Below are 21,401 nucleotides of genomic sequence, written 5' to 3'. Positions count from 1 at the left end.
CCCTCCCCCCACGCCCACGGCCCCGAGCCGGGCAGCGGGCGAGCGCGGCCGGGCTTCCCGAGTGAAATTTCCTTGAAGGTCTGGCGATGTTTTTGAGGGATAAGGAGCGTAGGGCGAGGCCCCGGGATGTGGTGAGAGGAGCCGGGTGAGGGCGCGGGCAGCCCGGTCCCGGCACAGCGCTTCGGGGAGGGAATAAGGCAGCGGTGTGCTGCAGGGGGGCTCCGGTGAAAGCCCCCGGCCGGCGGGCAGGCTGAGGTGTGCGGCCTCTCCTCCCCGGAGCCGGCTGCCCCGCCGCGCTGAAAGCACGGCCCAGGTGATTAACAATGAAGCGCTGAATAACTGGGGGTGCCTTGTCTCCCTCGACTCGAAAACAAGGGGTCGTGATAGATGAGGTGTCGGTGGAGCAGATGCACGCTAGGTGCAAGGAAGACTTTGGGGGTGTTTGTGTAAGTAGGAAGGTTACCCTCTTGTGCCCCTGCGCTGGCTGCTGTTGCATCATTGAAGGGCATGAAATCAGGACGTGGGATCGATGGGCTGGCACAGCCGAGCAGCAGCCACGGCTTATCCTGTAACACACATAGCAGGTAGGAGAGAGACGGGACTCTGCCGTTCTTAACGTCTACACAACTGTTGTGTGTGTTCAGCAAGTGTTCTGGGGTGTACCTGTGTGTGCCAGCCTCTGCTCCCTCCAGAAGTTACGTAGTTGGTGATCCCGAAGAGTGTTGCAGGTTACCCACAGGCAATTGTATTGCAAAATAAAATAATAGTGTTCTAGTAATGTTTCTGCTACTATTAAGATACGCAGATTAAAGAAACCTTTCTACATCCCATTGTAAGTGTAATACTGCAACAGAAAATCAGTCAACTTCTAGCTTTACCAGTTTCCTTGAGGCTTAACCAAAAAGACTTTGTTCTGCAAAGAACCGTCATGTAATCTTGCATTTGGATCGCTTTTGGGAAGGCAGAATAATTGATAACAATGAGCCAGGCGTTTCTAGACAGTAAGGGATGTAGAAATTTGGATTTTTATCCTTAAATGGACTCTTATATGTAGTAACCTTTGCCCGTCTTGCTGATAGATGGAAGTTATTGTCAATTAAAAAAATAAAAATAATTGCAGCTTTCTCAAAAGAAGCTCAGGCAAAATGGAAGGAGCAGCTTTGGGCATTATTCACCGTCTGGCTTTAATTGGCTTGCAGGAATGGAGAAATGGTGTTTATGCATAATCATTAGCATAGCGTTCCTAAACAATAAGCTTAGTGATTACTTTTTTTTTTCTTTGGTTATGTGGCCTATGGCATGACAGTTGTAACATTGAAGGAGGATCCATCTGTAATTCTCTGGGAGACCCAAGATGGTTTAATCTGAATCATTATTTATGAGTTCTGTGTGAGTTGCATATGCTCTGCATTGAGTGGATCTTGGCTACTAGCATTTACAGCTATGAAATTATATTTGGAAGAAGTCAGGAATACTGGATATGACTCTTTAGACTTTAATATTTGGCAATTACAGCAGTTCAGAGTTTAATAGATAGCCTCTTTTTTATGGTAATAATTGCATTAAGGAAAGCAGTGTACAGAAACTGAATGAAAAAGATTGTTTAAGATACTATGAAGATAAGAAACCTGGAATACTATGAAACTTTTGAAGTTGGGTATCTTATTTTGTCAACATTCAAAAAAGGTTTGCAAGGCTCTTCAGTGCTTTCAAATGCAAATCTCTAATGTCACTTCACCTTTAAAATTTTACTTAGAAAGAAACTTGATACGCTTCAGTACTGAGTTTTGCAATAGTACTCTAGAGAAACGCAGTATTTGGAAATAAATGTTTTGGTGACGGGATGCTTGTAAAAAATGCAAAACATGACTGTATATATGGATACGAAATGACATGTGTAAATGATATTGGTAGAGTAAAAGGAAGTGTCAGCAAACCTTGTAATGTTGACTGAAAATACTGGCCTGTCCTGAACTAGGTTTGTGAATCTCCTACTTGCTTGAAGAGGAATAAGCTTCTTGTCACACTTGGCATAGTACCATAATGAAGGAGGAACATAACCAACTTGCAAATGCTATCAAACTTATAAAAGAAAAAGGCAGGATTTAAGGACTGCTCCTTGAATAAACAGATGAGCTTAGTTTCTCACAAAAAAAAAAAAGCAGGAAAAGCATCAAAAACTTGGATGAAAAGGTAACATGGGGCTTTCAGTCAGTGTTGGAGGAGGAAGGAGGTGCTGGTGCAGTCAGCTCAGCACTGCTGTCCTCGTCCAGCTTCTGCAGAAGCAACAAAACTGCCTCCATTCCTCTGTTCATCTTGGCTTTTTCCCTCCAGCTTCTCTCTTTTCCTGCAAAAAAAGAGAAGGCGTAGAAACTAAATTTCTCCTGCTTGCTCCATATCACCGATGCACTCCTACTTGATGTAAAGATGTATGCATTGTTAGCCCACCTATGTATATTGCAGCTTACTGGGCTTGTGAACCATTAGCCAGGCTAGTTAGGAGCCACCACATATTCTAGTACTGCTGGATCCATGCGGACGGGACTTGTGGCTGGTGACATCAGGGCTTGTAAGACAGACTTGTGGCTGCTGACATCAGGGCTTGTAAGATAGACCGTAAAGTTGATAATACTGGTACGTGGAGGGGGAAGGTGAAAAGACCCTGCTTGAATTTCATAAGGCAATGGGCCAGGGGAAGGAGCCTGGTACAGCCTAGATGCTAACGAGCCTTAGGGACGCTGTCAGGTCCCCTCAGCATCAGTCTGATGTTCCTAATGTTATTCCGCTGTGGGGGAAGACACTGAATGTGAGAGATTAGAGGAGCCTGAGATGGAGAGAGACAGTGCAGCATCTGTTTGTGTTCTAGGCACATGCTAAGGGTTCTTAGCTTTGCGTTTTTGTGGATCTGCTGGAAAGATGTCCTGTAAATGCATTTACGAATCTGTGTGTGTTGCTGCAGGAGACACTGCTTTGCTGCCAGGTGAGAATTCAGTGGGAAATTAGGTTCTCCAGAAGTCATTGAAAAATAAAAAGAAATGAAAATCTTATTTTCAATGAAAAAAATATTTCTGTGTAGGAGTAATAATTGAAGGTGTGGAAAACTCAAATAAAACTTGGTCATCTCCGCTTTTATGTACTGCTTTACATCCTCTTGTGATAAGGTGTGGTGCAAAATTAATTGCCAATGGTTGAAGTGATAGCTACCTACAGCTTTAGGTACCATTTCTGTCCTGCTTCTGTGGCAGGGACAACAGAGTGGAAAGTGTACCAAGTGCTTCAGTTCATTGTATATCATTTTCTGCTGCCCTTTTTGTACAGGTAGCAGTTTTGTGAGAGAGATGGAATGGATAAATACCATGTGAAGTGCCTAGATCACAAGAGGCTTTGGTTTCTCTCAAGAGACTGATTTTGCAAATCATTGTCAGATCACTTCCCCATTCTGAAGATAAAAATCTTGTTTTCTTTGATTCTATTTTTACCTTTTATACTGGTCTAAGTTTTAGACCCTTCCTTTCCTCAGTGCTAACAGGCCTGAGCTTGCATTCTTAGTTATCATTTAGCTGAGCCATTGATACTGCTGTCTTAAGAGAGCTCTTAAGATTAAACAGGATGCAAAATTTACTTTGAGATATTGATAAATTCAGTATAGATATGTTCAAGGAATAGTCTGGGGCAGCTGATGGAAGCATTTTTTTTTTTTAAGCATCCTCCAGACAATTTTCTACCAGATGTCAGCATAAATCTGTATGTTCATTCACTTGCAAGTTATCACTGAGTCTTCTTTGAGGCCCTTGATCTGAAATGTTTCTCTTTTAACATATTTCTTAGGTTAATTTCCCTGGACTCATTAATTTGTATATTCCTAGTAATATTCTTTTTCATTAGAGAAAAAAAAAAAAAACAAAAAACAAACCACCCCAAACAGAAAACTACCTGCAGAAAACTGTGCTGCTGCTCTGTATTTGGATACTTTTTGCAGTGTATCACTGAATATTTGAGCTGAGTGTCTGTCCCTCCCTTGATGATAAAAATCATATGATGATGTGGTCACGTTAGAGACTGGTAGGTTATGGAGCTGATATGCTTAGCTATTAGTCTTTGCTTAGTCAATATGTGTATGCTTGGAGGAGATTTACTGTTTTCTTAGCACTAAAGGGTAACGTACAACACTGTTATGGTTTGAGAAACCCACAATAATTTATTATCACTTAGACAATTACTCTGTCACCTGATGACCCCTCATGACCCAGGAAGGGGAACCAGGAATAAACAAGGAAACCTGAAGGTTGAAATATGAACAGATTTAATAGAATAATGCTAAATACTTAACATTAACAATATTAAAGAACAAGTAGTGATCCCAATACCAATATAAAATATACAAGGAATACACTCAGTCAGTTCTATTCAGCAGGAACCTGTGCACTCCCAGTGGTGGACAGCAAATGTGAGACACTACAAGTGCTTCAGCTTTGGGAGGAAGGGAAGGCCTCAAGGGTCCAGTGCCAGGGCAAGAAATTCTCAAGATTACAGCCATCATAGAAGAGAAAAAATCCTCCTTAGCAAACTTGAAATATGAACAGATTTAATAGAATAATGCTAAATACTTAACATTAACAATATTAAAGAACAAGTAGTGATCCCAATACCAATATAAAATATACAAGGAATACACTCAGTCAGTTCTATTCAGCAGGAACCTGTGCACTCCCAGTGGTGGACAGCAAATGTGAGACACTACAAGTGCTTCAGCTTTGGGAGGAAGGGAAGGCCTCAAGGGTCCAGTGCCAGGGCAAGAAATTCTCAAGATTACAGCCATCATAGAAGAGAAAAAATCCTCCTTAGCAAACTATCTAATTTATATTGAATGTGATGTTCATGGTATGAAATCTGTTGGCCAGCCTGGGTCTCAAGTATCTGTGTCTCGTTCCTCCTTGTCCACGCACCTGATGAGCTTGAAAACACTGAGACCTTGAAACCCACATACTGTAACTGGCTATGAAGTAAATATTTTCACAAATTCAGACATTAGAGTCTTCTAAAAATGGAGTTTTCCTTAGCAGTAGAAGAGACCTTACTAAAAAGTAAAATTATTGAAAGAGAAATTAGTCTTGTGTCACTCAAACCAGGACAGACATGCAGCTAAGTGCTTCTTGCAGGTGTGTTCTGTGCTACGTTGGGCTGCTGCCGCCTTAGAGTAGCTTCAGGGACACTGAAAATTTAGTTTGTTTGGGTTTTGGTTTTTTTTTTTTTGTTTGGTTTGTTTTGGGTTTTTTTGGTTTGTTTGTTTAAAGAGGGGATTAATTGGCAACAGTGTATCGAGAGCAGTGTTTTCTCATTTTCTGAGCTTTGTGTTGTCTTGTATATATTACAGACCTTGTGCTGAGCTGACAATTGGGTATGTGGTGATTGACTTGAGATTTGACCTTAAACCTGTAATAGTTGAATGTGTAACTGTTCATTATGAGATGACTAGGATAGCAGGGGCCACATTTTTCATCTGTCATGTTTGTGCCATCCATCAGGCTCAAATAAATACTAGTAGAGTGACTAGATGGTACATTAATTTCAGTTGCTGTATTCAGATGCTGAGATCTAGATTTGAATTAAATGACAAAATTAAATCTGACTGAAACTCTTCCACCAGACTTATTTGGATTGAAGCAGAATGTAGAGATGCTGCTCCTTTTCTCACCGCGAGGCCAGCCAAGCGGTGGAAGAGGCTCTGAGGGCGACTGGGCAGGCTCCTTCCCTGGAGGTCTTCAAGATGTGGCTGTCCAAAGCCCTGAACGGCCTGCTCTGAGCTTGGAGCTGACCCTGCTCTGAGCAGGGGTTGAACTGGAGACCTCCTGAGGCCCCTTCCGACCTGAATTATCCTGTGATCCTGGATTAGGACCTGGTTATGCTCGGTGTTATGCAGAAGGGTGTTACGCTCGCTGTAATCCCCTGTCTCAAGGTTGTCCTGGCAGCTAAAAGTCTTTCCTAAAGCAATACCCACAGGAGTAATTTCAGTTGATGTTAAACTGTCAGTGCCTGTTTTCTTTATCTGAGACAGATAAAGGCCTTTTTCTTTTGCAAGCCTTTTCCTGTCAATTTTGCTAACCGCTGTGTTAGATTCGTAATGTTGATAAGATTCCACTCAATTTCTCACTAATTGTGAAATAATACATACTGTAAGTAGATGTGGAAAAGAATAAAAGCAAAGATAGTACCTTGAGGATGCATTAGTCTAATATGGCCAAAACTGTCTACAGGTGAAGCCAAGGTTTGAAAGAGATTCAAGCAGGAATTGTCTTTTGAGGGTGAGCTATGCTAGTGGAAGCAAGATAGTTTCTTAAATAATACTGCTCTTGGCGATAAGGATTTAGATGGGGTATCAGCAGGATGGGTGAGCACAAACCTGTGAATTATCACATCACTGCAGAGGGGAAGAAGCATCAAGGCATTTGAGTAAACTTAATGCTTAAAATTTGTGGACATCCTAATTCTGAGTTAAATTCTAGTAGGAGCCAGAGTGCCAAAATTGAGAACAAGACCACCAGAAAATCCTAACTTAATTTTGGACATAGCTTTTGGGATTTACGAGACTGCAAAACACTAATTGCTTCAAATTGGAGAAGGAAAAGAGCGACACAACTCTCTTAATGATAGATGATGTCGGTTTTGGTGGTCTTGACGGGCGGGATTGCGATAGCCTTGCATTGTCATTACAATGAGCTGAGTAAGCAAACTGCAGACCCTTTGGAAAATTGAAAAGCAAAGTTAAATCTCCCAACAAAGAGTCTGCAAAATGCAGACAAAGCAAATTTATGTGAAAGTTGGGACATGGAAAGCAAGTGCTTAAAACACTACCCTTCCATTGGGCCAGAGCCGCTGCATAAGAAATGAAGCTGTTTTACGAAAGGCCCTCAAAAGGGACCAGAAGGGCTTTAAGAGGAGGAGTGTGTACATGTGTGTAATATTCTGTACAATGAAGAAGAGGTAGAAGGTGTGGCTGGTTGGGTTTTTTTTCAGCTTGAGCAGCTCCTGAGGCTACATCCAGCTGTTGTAACGCTGCCTGGGATACGAGCAGCTCTCGAGTTAGGTGCACATCTGTGGCTGAGCATGGCTCCAGATGTTGCCTAAAGGTTTGAAAGCAAAATCCAGGGAAAGCGCAGATCCGAGAGAGGTTAAATTGCTCAGATTTCAGGCTTGGTATAAAAATAGCACAAGATTTCTCCTCCTTCCCTCTCCGTCATCAGGCTTAATGGTTCTGGAGAGAAGGGAGCTGCAATTTGATGGGCAGGAGGTTGTTTTCCAAAGACACCCGGGTACCTGCCCAGCTGGTGTAGGTCAGCGGGTGAATGGAGCTGGGCTCTGCCTTGTCTGTAGGGCTGGCAGCTGGGGTGGGAAGGATGGGAAGTGCTGCTCCCGAGAAGAGACTGCACGACGTGTAGAAAGGGAATGGAAGAGCGAATTTTCTAGCAAATGGGTAAATAAGCAAATGCTAACAGAGCTGCTTGATGCTAAACATAGCCAGGAAGATTTGGGGCAAAGGTGAATCTGGCATGGTGCACCTAAACATGTTAAAAAAAAAAATCTTTGGATTTGTGCACCAATGTTTAAAGAGTTTGCATGTGCTGGGAACCTCTTCTCCCTCCATGGTTTTTGCATTGTTTCCTTTCTCCAAGAGCAACATTATTAAAACATATAACTGCAAAAATACTTTTCCCAAATTAAAAAAATAAATAAATAAATAAAAGACATTTGCAGAACACTAAGCTCTCATGCTTTCAAAAAGTTTATTTTTGATGTACTAATTTTCAAGACCCTTGCAAGTGGAAAAAAGTCACAATTGTCCAAGATTGTGAGACTTGAATTCAAACTTATATTTGGCACTGCTAAAATAGCCCCTTTGAAAGTGGAACTTGCTGTCTGCCATGATTCCATATAAGAGTAAGCTTTCTATTGAGCACCTGATGGTAGCGTTTAAGGCAATTTGTTATTTCTGTAAAAAGACAAATTGTGGTATGGTAACAGGTTACATGGGCTGAAGCATTTGTTGTTGCAAAAATGTGTGTGTATCTGCGTGTTGTGTATGATGGCAAAATGCGGATGCCAAAGACAGTGATGTGTTGGGTTGCTGTTTCCTTGTGGCAAGTCCTCTCTGAAGAAGTCTGAACTTCTAAGGGACGTAGGAGGCACCTTCACCTCTTTCACCTCTGCAGAAGGAGGAAGCACGATACTTTTGATGTCCCCAAGTGGTGAGACAGCTGGCTGCTGAGGAGCCTCTGGGCTGCCACCTTGGTTCAGAGCAGCGCCGTGAGACCTCTTTAGTTGCTCACAAAGTGAATTTTCTAGCAAACACTGAGACTTGCCAGCAAATGGCTGGTGATGATCTCAGTAGTTTTGCCCTGCTTGGAAGGGGGATGGCAGGAAGGGTCAGTCTTCTTCCAGACTCCTCCAGCTGAAACATGGTTGGTGCCTCCTGGGACAAAGGTTCCTAGCTGAGGATGGAAGCGCTGGCGCCTCCTGGGACAAAGGTTCCTAGCTGAGGACGGAAGCGTTGGCGCTTTTGGCTTCTGTCTTTCTCCTGGCAGTCACATTGCCTACTAAACTGTGAACCAGTCTCTAAAGCCTCAAGGAGAAGACTTCTTATTGGCCACCATATAAGAATGTTCTGAGACGAGCACTGAAGGATGCCCAGGGAAGTGAGGTGGGGCAGAAGCAGGGAAAGCAAAGAAAACTGTGGCATAGAAGACATCTAGGAGTGACTGATGCCTCAAGGAGGATAAGGATGCAGAGCTGTCCCTGAGCTCTGGCTAGGAAAAGTTTGTCAGTGGGCTTGACAAAAGCTGTTTGGGTGGAGGGTAATGGTGAGTGAAGGGTGTGCTCAGTGTAATTACTGTAGGTAAAGCATTCAGTGAGCAGGGGGCTGGCATTAGGTTTTGAGGGTTGTTCAGAGAAACAGATGCCTTGACCTGTTCTGTTCAGTCTCTGATGGGAATGACACAAGATTATTATGTATGTGCTGTGTGAACCAAATGGTTCTGTGCCTGGGGTTGAATTTTTGGGGAAGCTTCGCAAAAGTGTTTCACTATTTTCACTGTCAGTAAAGCTCAGTAAGGAGAGGGAGAGAGTATACTGTTCTCAGATGGCAATGTATTTATACATTGTGTAAATTGGTTTCCTAGTTCTAAGTTGATTAAAGTGCTGTTTTTCAGCAATAGCTGTGCTTGCAGTGTAACAAACATACCTGAAAGGTTTCATTCTTCTGGTTGTAGATGGACGGTGATAGCTCCACAACGGATGCTTCTCAGTTAGGAATTGCTGGAGATTACATTGGTGGCAGTCACTATGTGATACAGCCTCACGATGGTAAGACATGTAACAGTAAATACTACTATTTCTCTGTGTGTGTGTGTGTATATATATATATCTATGTATATCCTTCCGGCTCTTGTATATTTCTCTCCTATCTTCCGTCAAGCTAAGAATTTGCAATTGTTTGTATCTGTAATGCCTCACTCTATAAAGCATTTTTTCTGCAGTCTGAAGGTGGAGGTTGGATTTTTCAGTGTTGACACTAAGTCCTTTGGGGTTATGACAAAAAAAAAACAACGGGTGTGCTAGTAAACAATTCTTATTTTGACATGACATTGAGAATGTTTGGTGTTCAGCAGCCTCATACATTTCTGTGCATAATATGATAAAGATGATAACAAACACCCATAAACATAGCCTGATGTTACATCTATTTTTAAAAATATTTCTACAATGTTAATATACTGTGATTTCAAAGTTCTTCATTGTTCAGTGTAAGATTTTAAACTGACTTAATTATTGCTTGCTGTCTGTCAAATACAATTTTTGTTAACTTTTCTTTATTTCATTAGACACAGAGGACAGCATGAATGATCACGAAGATACAAATGGCTCAAAAGAGAGTTTTAGAGAACAAGATATATATCTTCCAATTGCAAATGTGTCAAGGATAATGAAAAATGCCATACCACAAACAGGAAAGGTAATACCCTTGTCTGGTAAAGAAAGTGTGTAATGAGTTTTATTCCTTCCTCTGAGTGAACTTGAGCTGGTAGAACAATATATTTTTTCCAAACGATCCTGCTTTATTGGAGAAAAGCCTTATAAAATGAAATAAAATAAAAATACGAGCAGGAGGTGATTGAGACCAACTCCATTTTTCTTAGGTTTCTGAAAGCTTTTAGTAACTGCTGTAATTAGAGTATCCAGAACAGTGCTCTTCGTAGAGCTTTAAAGAGCTTTCTTCTTCTAAGACGTGTTCTCTGAAATTCTCATAATGGGTCAGACTTGTGACAATCTCATATCAGTAAGAATATTTTCTATGCAGCTCCCTCTTATAAAATTTAATCTGCTTTTATTGGGGTGCATAAAATGTGGATAAAGTGAACCATTTTGGATGAAACAAAAATCCAGTCCTCATCCCGAAAGAAAGAGAATGGTTAATCTTCCATCGGCCAGATCTTAACATATCGAAGTGCCAAAGTGACCTAAGATGTCTGCCTTATACCATGTAGCAGATAAGGCCAGATATTGAAAGACTTATTTTATTTCTAACTTCTAAGCTAGACTTTTTAATCCATCCTGCTGACCTGGTGATTGTGTAAGTGTCTGACCATCTCATCTGTTTATCTTAAACCTTTGCAGGGCTCCTATTACTTGCTGTTTCTCCATTGTATTCCAATACAATTCCTGCCCCAGTAACATCTCTAGCTAAAGCTGATTTCTTTGCTGACCTGGTGATTGTGTAAGTGTCTGACCATCTCATCTGTTTATCTTAAACCTTTGCAGGGCTCCTATTACTTGCTGTTTCTCCATTGTATTCCAATACAATTCCTGCCCCAGTAACATCTCTAGCTAAAGCTTATTTTTTTTTTTTTTTTTTTTTTTGACATCACTCTAAATAGAAGCAAGACATAATTTACTTGCATCTGCTTGTACTTTCATAGTGTTCAGGGCTTTCTGGGGATCTGGGTGTTACATTTATATCTTTGCTGTGAAAATTTCTGCACTGGTCCATATTGTCATAAATTTTTAGAGATCAAGATGAGATTTTTTTCTCAAGAATTTAGCATATGGGTTGTCGAGCTCTCTTGAAAAATCAGGGAAGTTTTTGTGAAAAACTGCAAGGGAAGCTGCTGGCTGATAAATACTTCAGAAAAATCTCACCCTATGTGTCTGAAATATCAGAGGAACTAGTGAAGATTCTACATACAGTTACTGCTTCATTATTTTTTAAAATTACAAACAGATTATTCCCATGTGAACAATAAGAATCTTTATTATTATAATCTTTCAGTTGGTTTCTCTCAGCTTCCCAAATAATCATGAGTAATGCTTTCTGTTATTTTAAGTCATGTAAATTACTTTTGTCCAGCTGAAAACCATAATCAAATTTATTTCATTCTTGCCATGGGCATATGTTTCTTCATTTGAATTCTCATTTGGAAAAATTATACCAGAATATTAAAGCATTAGAGAGGCTTGCTGCTAGGCATATATTCCAGTTCCTGAACCTGGTCAGGGTAAAAATACTTGTCATTGCATTTCATTCCCACAAATTCAGCAATGGGCTTGGAAGTGCTGGGCCTAGTAAAGGAAGCTAGAAGTCGGTTATGATGTTGTAATGAATGGGTTTAAAGAGAAGGTGTAGGTAAGCAAAGCAAGCGATACTGAGATGCATCTATATGTAAAAGCTTGTACAGAACATAGTTATGACTTCAGGAGATCCTGACAGTTGGCTGTGCTGCTTGAAATACTAAAACTTTGGTAAAAATTGTGTTGCAGCTGTGCTTACATAGAGCAGTGATGACATCCAGTGGTTCCCTCACATACAGGTGTTGCCTAAATGGGTATTATCATCAGGTTTTGGGGTGTTTCCTTTATGGAGTGTATTCTTTTGTTTGGGTTTGGTTTTAATCTTCTTGCGTCTTGATTAATCACTTTATGATACTTTTTACTTACTAGATTGCTAAGGACGCAAAAGAATGTGTGCAAGAGTGTGTAAGTGAATTCATCAGCTTTATAACGTCAGAAGCAAGTGAGAGGTGTCACCAAGAGAAAAGAAAGACCATCAATGGAGAGGATATTCTCTTTGCCATGTCTACCTTGGGGTTTGATAGCTATGTTGAACCTTTGAAGTTATACCTCCAGAAATTCAGAGAGGTTGGTATATGCTTCAGTATTTCCTCATTTATTTAACCTGGTTGTGTTTATCCTTAGTTCCCTGTCATTGTAAATGTATGATGGATAACTTGCACAGAGTTTCACAGCTATTGTCAGGGACTAATGTAACACTTAAAAGCATTCCAGAAGGTATCAAGAGAAAAAGGAGTAAGTAAGCATTTTTATTAGACTTGCTGATTCACAGTAGTTAAAGCTTTCAACTGAGTAAATTCTCTAATATATTGCTGGTAGTAAATCACTCTGTTCTTTAAAGGTGCTTATTAAGAATACTTAATTCGATCTTTGGGCTGAGTCAATAAAACTGTACTAGACTACATCCTCTGAGGAACTAGCCTAATGCCTATTGTTTGTCTGGGCTTCAGATCTGCAAAACAAAAAGTTGTTTTCCTTGTGTCAGAATAATGATTCACATGGAAGGCTTTCTTATTCAATGTTTGGGGGTGTTCTGATCTGTTTTTTAGCTGTCCATCAGTTTGTTTTTGATACATAATACCTGCTAGGTTTCTGCTTGGGTTTTTTGGTCTGGTCCCTTGTTCCCCCTCCTCCTGTCTGGAGATGGAAGAGAAGTATGTTCACTTGCTTCTTTACTTCGGTGTTCTTTTACCTGAGAATACCAGATCTAACCAAACAAATCAAAGGGTTTTTTATCCAGTGACCTCTCTTCCTCATAGTCCTGAGTGAAGAAGTTGTTCAGTGTTAAAATAATCTGGTGAGGGTGGGGTTGCAACTCAAAGCTATTTATTTATTTATTTAAATGTGGATCCCTCTTGTTGGTGTGGCTGCTTGGTTTTACTGGCATAAGTGAAGCAATTATGTCTAAATTGGCAGTGCTGTAGATAGAGATGGCTTGTTTCTGTTGACTTTCTTCATTCTGGAAACCTAAGTTGTTTTTTTTTTAATCGGTGGCGGTCAGACTCACTTGTAATGTTTGATTTGCTGATAGCGCTTGAAGCTTCACCTTCCCAGGTCATTTGCTGTGATAAGTGAGTAACAGGAGGTATAACCCAAAAGTACACTGCTGTGTGCTAGCGTGTTCCAGTTCTGTGCAGCAGTTGCACATGCCCTCAAATTGCTCTATGTGCTTTAATTAAAAATGCAGGTCGTTTCAGTACTTCTGGAGAAGTCTGAAGTGGGTCTATGCTACTTTCATTCTGAAGTGACCATTTTTGCACATCCACTATTCTGCTACAACAGCATATGTGATTGGGTTTTAATTGGCTGGGTGGATTGGATGGTTTTCCTCATCAATTTTAAACCTCCATTTCAGCTAGTTCTGTCTTCAGGGTACTGTATATAGTGAAATAGTTCTGCTTTGTAGCTTAGTATTTAGTTTACATCAAACAGTTGCAGAGAATACTTTTTATACGTGTATTTTCTATAGATGTTCTTATGTAATAGCATAGACTTGTAAAACTACATGGGGATGTCTGTGAGACTTGGCTTTCTGTGCTGATATCCTTTCTGGCTGGAGTTCGTCAAGTGGGAAAAGAAATCAAGTGTCTTGGTTTTAAATGTCAACTCGTAGCTTTACGATGATGGCACTTGGCATGTGGTTGGTAAGCAAATGCATATTCTTGGTAGTTCTGAGATTGTGGTTTCTTGTAAATGCTCTTAACTTCTCCTTCTGAATTACTGCAGATCTTCAACTTTCTGCAGAAGGTGAAAGCCCTTCTAAAACTACATGGTCCTAGTGTGCAGAGGTCTTGTCTGAGGAGTGTGGCGAAGCTGAAAAACACCCTTCCTGTATTCTTGTATTATGAGCATTCTTAAATCCAAAAGAGTTTTACAGGTCTTGGATTTCAAACTCCAGCTGCTGCACGGTGACTCTCCTACAAGTTCCAGACCTTGGCCAGAGCTCCTGGGGTCTTGAAACAATCTCAAGCCAACTGTCCTCTAATACATTTCTCTCCCCCTTCTCCAGGCAATGAAAGGAGAAAAGGGAATTGCAACAGTTACAACTGGAGACAGTCTAAGTGAGGAGCTCACAGAGGAAGCATTTAGTAAGTAATACTTTTTAATTGATATTATTACTGTGGCTTTTCTAAAAACAGCACTTCCTTTAGACATCAGAAGTATTCCTTACTTGAGGAATACACCCTGTGGCCATGTGTTACATCTGTGATCCGTTGAGATTTTTATTTGAGATGTCTGGACAATAACTTCTGCTCAGATAAACTCCTCCCAGACAGTAGAATTTATGGTCGGAATGAAATAATTAATGATAAATGATGACTCTCTAGTAATAGGTAACGTCGACTGTGGAAGATGTTTTTTAAATGCATACATTACTGCTAGTATTTATTCTCTATTCTTAAAACCAGATTGTAATGAAAGGTCCAGACTTTTTTTCTTCCCCTCCCCTCTGCCAAGTAGCTACATATTTAGGCCCCGTTTGTTCTACTTGCAAGACTGTTGGGGAAAAAATAAAATAAACTGCACTTAATGACTTGAGGAGCTTGTCTTTGAGAAAAGAGCCAGAGAAGAACATCATCTTTGTATAATTCTAAAACACTTAGCCTTTCTTATGTTCAAAAGAATGGACAGATTGGCAGCTAAAAGGTGTAGGGCAAGGATTATCATATGCATTCACTGTAGTTTTTCTTCCTTACACTGTGAATTAAAGCCTGATACTTGTTGGGCCTTTGCATTGCTTTTGTTGCTGCTCGATTCTTGCATATAGGCTTCACCTTGGCTTTTAAATGGTATGGGCTGGTAGTCTTGAAGCTGAAACAGGAAGAATTAGGAGGCACTGGTCTAGTCATACCTACTGATGAGATTTATTTTTTTCAAGTAGCTGATAAGTCTTCCGTTTAAAATCACTGGTAAACTACTGAACTAGCAAAAATTGAAAGTCTGAGGACTGAAATGACCTACTCAGGGTCTGAAACACACCTTGCTCCCAGTATGATGACTTTGGCTATATAAAACAGTACAGACTCTTCGGGTCTCTCCTAGCCTGGAAGATATGCTCATAAAACTGGCTGGAAACTAAGAATCTAAGCTGAAATATTGCTGGGGATTTACAGAAAGCTTTAAATTTTTGTAATATGACTATTTTAATTTTGTAAGTAAAGATTAGGTGATGCAAGTAGTAAACTCTTATCTGTACTCATTCATATGTAAGAGCTTTGGTTCAGAAGTAGTAAGACACTAGCACAACTATAGGCCCAACTTACTTTGGGTATGTTGCTAATGGTTTCTGGATTGCAGCTGTTGGGAGTCTGTCCAGCTTGGAAGCTTGTTAAATCAATATATAGAAATTGTTCTAAAAGCTTTACTTTAAATATATTCTGATTTGCACTTCATGCATTTAAACTGCAGCTCAAGAGTTGAGGCAGAACGTCTAGTTGGAAACTTGTGATTGCGTCTCCATCCAGTATCTTGTTTTGTATGGGGAAAGGGGCAAATCCACAAAAAGTTTGCCTAGTCCAAGTACAGTCCCCACCAGAAAATGGAAATTGGAAAAAAGGAATCTCTTTACATCTCCCATCGCCTTCCCAAATTTGATATGGTCCCTGTTAAATGGCAGAAGGCTGAAGATGTGCTCCTAGTCACTTGTTTAAATACCTCAGGCCTGGGAGCCTCAGTATGCACTATGAAATAAGCCTTAATTTGCTGTGATTTGAAAAGAGCAACTTTGGAAGTGACTATTAAGTCTTGGCAGGATACACAGGAGATGTTGCAGTAGGAGGAGGAGGAAAAATCTTTCTCTGTAAAATAACCAATTCAAGCGCTGCAGGCACTTCTCTCCGTAGGGGCAGCTCTAGATCCGTTCAGAACGATGCTCTCACTGCAGCAGTAGCAGTCATGGCTGTGCTGCTGTGGCACAACCCGCAGCTCTTTGGCTTAGCCTCATGCCAGGACTGGGTCAGAGGCTTGGCATTAAACTGGATGTGGAACATGTGCGTTGAAGGGCAGTAAAATTTTGCCAGAGCCACTTTTCACTATGATACTAATGCATCTCTTAACTTTCAATTTAAGTACTTGAAAACGAGTACAATGAAGGTAGGGAAAAAGAAACCCATCCAAAAACCCAATTTAAAAAAAAAAAAAAACAAGCATCAGCTTTCAAATGAAAGCTGTTAGGATTATACTGTATTTTCAGAATGGTTTTTAAGGGTTATAGGTCTTATTTATACATAGTAACAGCCATAGTTCAGAAAGAAAAAAGCCCCGTTGCGTGTTCTCCTGGCAGAGAACGTCATGCTACAGTGACTTAGCTTAACAACTTGAAAAGTTTTGCTGCTTTGTTCCAAGTAGCATTTGTAATGCATCTACTCTGTATGTCGCAGAGCTAAATGTACATTTTACTGTAAAGGTTTATCTTAAATCATCACTCCTTGTGTTTTCTTTTTACATCTCAGTAGTACTTTTATTCCATTCCTTGGTCTCTTCTCTCCTCTCTGAAATTCAGAGCTCTTGTGCAATGCCCTGAAGGACAAGCTGAAGTCCACCAGTGTAATGGCAGGTCTTTGGCTTCCTGGCAGTAGCTTTGTCTCTTTTTGTCTCTCTGTTTGTCATTGCCTGTCTCTGTTCATCTCTGCCACCTTCCATGGGGCTTCCACATTACAGAGTCACTGATGGATCCTGTTCTATAAAGCAGTGCAACAATTTCATTTGACTTCCTCATGCACATGTGTGTCCCAACTAAACCAAACTCTGAGTTCTCCAGTGGGATATTGAATGCCGGAGATTACTTTTCTCAGTGGTCAGGATGGTGAACTCCACTCCATTCACCAGTGTATGGCTTTGTATGTTCTGCTTCAGATACATACAGGAGAACAACAAGGTGCAGTCTCACTGTTAGATTATCTGTGCAAAATTAAGTTGAATTTTATTTCTTAAGTGTTTTTTAATCAGAACAAACTTGTTTCCTTGTAACACTCAGTAACAAGTGTGTCTATATGCAGTGTAGGGTAGTAGCTGTCAGGAGAGGAATGTGGCTCCATAGTCATGGAGTCACAATTAAGGACTCCAGGAGTCCTGTGGAGTCCTGGACCACAATTAAAGGTTATTTAGTGGTGACAGAAACATCAAACAAGGCTCTGTGTATCCTGCAGTTCCTATCTAACTTCCCTAAAATGCTCTTTCTTTCAGCTAACCAGTTGCCAGCAGGCTTAATAACCACAGATGGCCAACAGCAGAATGTTATGGTCTACACAACATCATATCAACAGGTACTGTATCCCGTCCCCTACCCTCCCTTCTGCTGCTAAAATTCAAACACTAATTCAGCTGCCCTGTTCTGGAAGATGAGAATGAATTTTATGTAGTCCTTTGGTGGTGGCTGTGGTGACATTCCAATGCTGGGACAATTCCCAGCTGCTCACTGGGATACAGTTTCAGAAAAGGTGCATTTGAACATGAGCTTGTGTTTTTCTTTCTGTAGATCTCTGGTGTTCAACAAATCCAGTTCTCATGATTTGAAGAAAACTTTGGATCTGGGAACACGAGACGGAAGCTCTGCAACTCTAACAAAGAGGCAGATTTAATGACTGGTGAAGAGATTTATCTCTTTGTATATTACATAGCTGTAATGTAGCTACCTGAAGCTTGACTAATTGAGGTGTGAGTTCTGACTCAAATCTTTTTCATGATGATTTTAAAAAAAAATTGGATTTTAAAGGTATTAAAGTATTTTTGTTTTGTACAAGAGTTTGTTGCTCTGTATAACTCCTGTATGCATTGTATATTGCAATTTATTACTGTCAGAGATTTGTAGACAGTTTCTTATTTTCATATTGAATCATGTTACTTTTGTAATTCAGGTAAACAGCTGGGTTAATTCATGTTTACCCTTTGAATAAAATTGTAAGGGTAAAGTTCATTTTTTGAATGCAAGTTGCCTTTATTATAAAGATTGAGTTGGTCTTGGTTACGTAACTTGTCTTGCATGACGACCTCAGCTAACTCTACATGTCAGCATATTTATTGAAACTTCAAAAGGGACGTTTTCCTCATGAATTGCTACAACTGTTTTTTTTTATGTAACTTCAGAATTAAAAGTTAATCAAAAACAACCAATGCTCTACTACATCTAGAAACTTAGAACTTACCAACAGTGTTGACGAAAACACTGATGTGTGCGATGCAGGTCTTCATTTCATATATTTTTTTCAGTTGCATTAACTCTCCTTAGACTTAACTTTGATATATTTACGGTAGTCTTTGTGCTGCTGAAATAACTCTTTGTTTTTATGTATGGTTTTTAGAATCCAAGACTTAGAAATTCAAGGGGGGTGGGGGGGGTGGGAGGATTTTTATAGTCCTTGTGGTAAAAGATCTCACTTTAACTTTTTACTGAAACGTTTTAAGGTTTCTTGTGAGACTGTGGGAACTCTGTGTTAGTGATCTTCCGTGTCCAGGGCTGCGTGTGAGTGTGAGTGTGTGTGTGTGAGTGAGTGACTTGAGACTTGAACAATTGATTAGAGACCTGAGATGGAAGACAGGCTGCTAGTTTGCTCTCTCTTCCCTGGTTTTGCAATAAACGCTACCTAGACAATGTAGTTCTGTATATTTAGTGAGCTGTTCTTAGTGACATAGCTGTTTCTTTAAAAATGGGGTGGGTAATTTTGTTAGCTGCAATGTCTTAGCCTGCTAGGGGTAGGGGCGGGTGGTTTTAGTAACACAATCTTATTCAGACTGAATTTTGGGAACCTTTGGTATTTTTACTGTTTGCAGTGGACTGAAATGTAATATAATACTTATCTTTCCACATACCTGTCATTAATTTAAGAAAACCACACCTTGAATCTGTTGCCATATAATTTCATGTTGGTTTTGTCTTTTTTTTTTTTTTTAATTAACTTTTTAATATTGGGGAAACTAGTATAAACTAAGACATCCCAGAAGCCTGAAAGGGCCAGTTCTTTGCTAAACAAAAATTCTAATGTATGTGCAGATTTGAAGAGTGTTTCTTACAGATGAGCGTGATGCTGGCAGAGCCTCTGGAGGCCATCCAGTGTATTCTGTGGCGAGCTGGGCAGATGTTCGGGGGTTTTGTGGCAGTCTGTCAATCTTCAGCAGCTACGACTGAACAAATGGAGTTTTTCATTAAATGTACAAATGAATAACACAATCCCTCCACGAGCCCCTTCTGTTTGTATTCTGCTTGTTTCAGGCTGTTACACCCTGTTCTTGACGGTCCCAGATTTGCGATGGGGAAAAGCTGTGATCACAGCTAAGGAGGAGCTGGGGGAGATTTGGCAGTTGGATGTGCAGAAAGGGGGCTGGGGTCATCCCTCATGTTTGCTCGAAGACAGCTACGTTTGTCAGTCTGTCATCTCTTCTGTGAGTTTAGGTTAAAGTCCTTTGTGGTTTAGACACCATCATGTGCACGAAGGAGCTGGTATTGCTTTGTTTTTTTCTTTTTCTTTCTTCACCCCCCTCACCTCCCAAGGTCCAGGGACAAAACCACAGCCACCTTGCTCATTCACTCCCTGAAAATACACACACAGGAGTAATAGCACAGCACTTCACTAGATCTCAGCACTTCACTAGATTGATGATCAGAGGGATGGAGCACCTCTCCTATGAAGACAGGCTGAGGGAGCTGGGATTGTTCAGCCTGGAGAAGAGGAGGCTCCGGGGAGACCTTATAGCGGCCTTTCAATATCCGAAGGGTGCCTATAGAAGAGCTGGGGAGGGACCCTTTGCCAGGAAGGGTAATGATAGGACAAGGGGAAACAGTTTTAAATTGGAAGAAAAAAGATTCAGATTAGATATCAGAAATTTTTTTACTATGAGGGTGGTGAGACACTGGAACAGGTTGCCCAGGGAAGTTGTGGATGCCCCATCCCTGGAAGTGTTCAAGGCCAGGCTGGATGGGGATTTGAGCAACCTGGTCTGGTGGGAGGTGTCCCTGCCCATGGCAGGGGGGTTGGAACTAGATGATCTTTGAGGTCCCTTCCAACCCAAACCATTCTATGATTCTATGATCTCTTTCTGAAGCCATTCACCTGATAAAGTTTGCCAGGTGCTGTAGTGCTGGTAGAACAAATGTGGTCTGAGGAAATACCTGCCTAATTTATATCAGTAGTAGCACAGGCACTGTGGATTCTGTGTTTTTGTTTAACAACTGGTGTGTGTTCTCACCTTTCTGTTTGTAACTACTCCAAGTTTAAAAGTAGCTTAGTGACCATTCCTGCTTGTTGTATCCCATCTGCTTCTATGAAGCTGCCATCTTTGGTTCTCTGAAGGTTTTGGTTGAACGAACATAACCCCAAATAGAGCTTGAGCTCCAGAGAAAGGCTGCCTGAAATAGTGGTGATGTTCAAAGCTTTTTTTTTTTTTCAAGCACAGTGACTTTTTTTAGGTGTCTTTCCATGACACAAGCAAATTTTACTACATTAATTTTTTTAAATTAATTTCTGTGTGGCACGTTCCTTTTGATCTTTCTTGATAGAGTGCTCGTGGTGTCTTTAAAAGCCTGCAAACACTGTTGTCTCCAGTCAAAATGCAGTTAGGAGAAAAGCTAATTTAGATGGCGTTCTTCTACATCCCATTTTCATTATAGGCTTAATGGGAGCTGAGGCTCTGCCTTTTTCCCAGTCTTGCTGATGAACTATTTTTATTTATTCCTCTGTTCTGATCTCTCCTGAACACTTAAATACGTGGCTGGATGTTGTAGCCAGAGCACAGGGGGGAGTCTTGGCGTGAGGTGGTCAGTCCAACATACCTACTGACCTGTGTCTATCTGCCTGCAGCTAAAAATCACTCTGAGCTGTGTGGGCTGTCACTTAAAGAGCCTGCACCCTGGATACGCTGCGAATCACGGCAGATTGGGAGATGGTCCCTATTGCAGAGTTTCAGGATGATGCTCGTTAACATGTTGTAATCACGTGTAGGTGATTTCTCTCTTGCCTTTGGCAGGAGGGGAAGCATATGGGCAGCTGCACATGCACAGGAGATTCCTCAGTGCAAAGCAGCAGAGAGCCAAGGGCTAGGATTTTCCCCAGCACTTCGCTGCCGTGATAAGAGCTGGCAGGAGCCTTGTTTATAGCTATAAAATCCTGCATTTTGCAGAGCTTTGAATGTGATTAATGTTCTAGTTAAGTCACGTAGACTTGCTGCTTCATTTGTATGTACAGTGATAAGACAACTTGCTTTTAAGTCACATTTCCAAATGGCACAGGCCAGACTTTTTTCAGTTTTGATTTCTACCAAGTAGAAGAAAGGAAATTTTCAATTAAAAA

The 21,401-nt window shown here is 40.7% G+C and overlaps 1 protein-coding gene across 3 annotated transcripts in view; it reads left to right on the top strand.

Annotated features, from left to right (window-relative positions):
- NFYB (nuclear transcription factor Y subunit beta) overlaps positions 1-18,224 on the top strand; it is an 18,988-nt gene extending 764 nt beyond the window's left edge. For 2 of the 3 annotated variants that reach the window (XM_014937483.1, XM_014937485.1), the window contains exons 2-7: positions 9,264-9,357; positions 9,876-10,006; positions 11,989-12,186; positions 14,129-14,207; positions 17,305-17,384; positions 17,597-18,224. In XM_014937483.1, coding sequence (XP_014792969.1) covers positions 9,264-9,357; positions 9,876-10,006; positions 11,989-12,186; positions 14,129-14,207; positions 17,305-17,384; positions 17,597-17,629 — 615 coding nt within the window. In that variant the 3' untranslated portion in view covers positions 17,630-18,224. Of the gene's footprint in view, positions 1-66; positions 585-9,263; positions 9,358-9,875; positions 10,007-11,988; positions 12,187-14,128; positions 14,208-17,304; positions 17,385-17,596 lie in introns of those variants that run through there. The other variant, XM_014937484.1, reaches the window with a different exon arrangement.
- Positions 18,225-21,401: the final 3,177 nt, after the last annotated feature.

This window comes from Calidris pugnax, unplaced genomic scaffold, assembly GCF_001431845.1.
Source record: "Calidris pugnax isolate Ruff unplaced genomic scaffold, ASM143184v1 scaffold1, whole genome shotgun sequence".
NCBI lineage: Eukaryota > Metazoa > Chordata > Aves > Charadriiformes > Scolopacidae > Calidris > Calidris pugnax.
The sequence above is the reverse complement of the archived record's forward strand: the minus strand, read 5'-3'. Positions and strand labels throughout refer to the sequence as shown.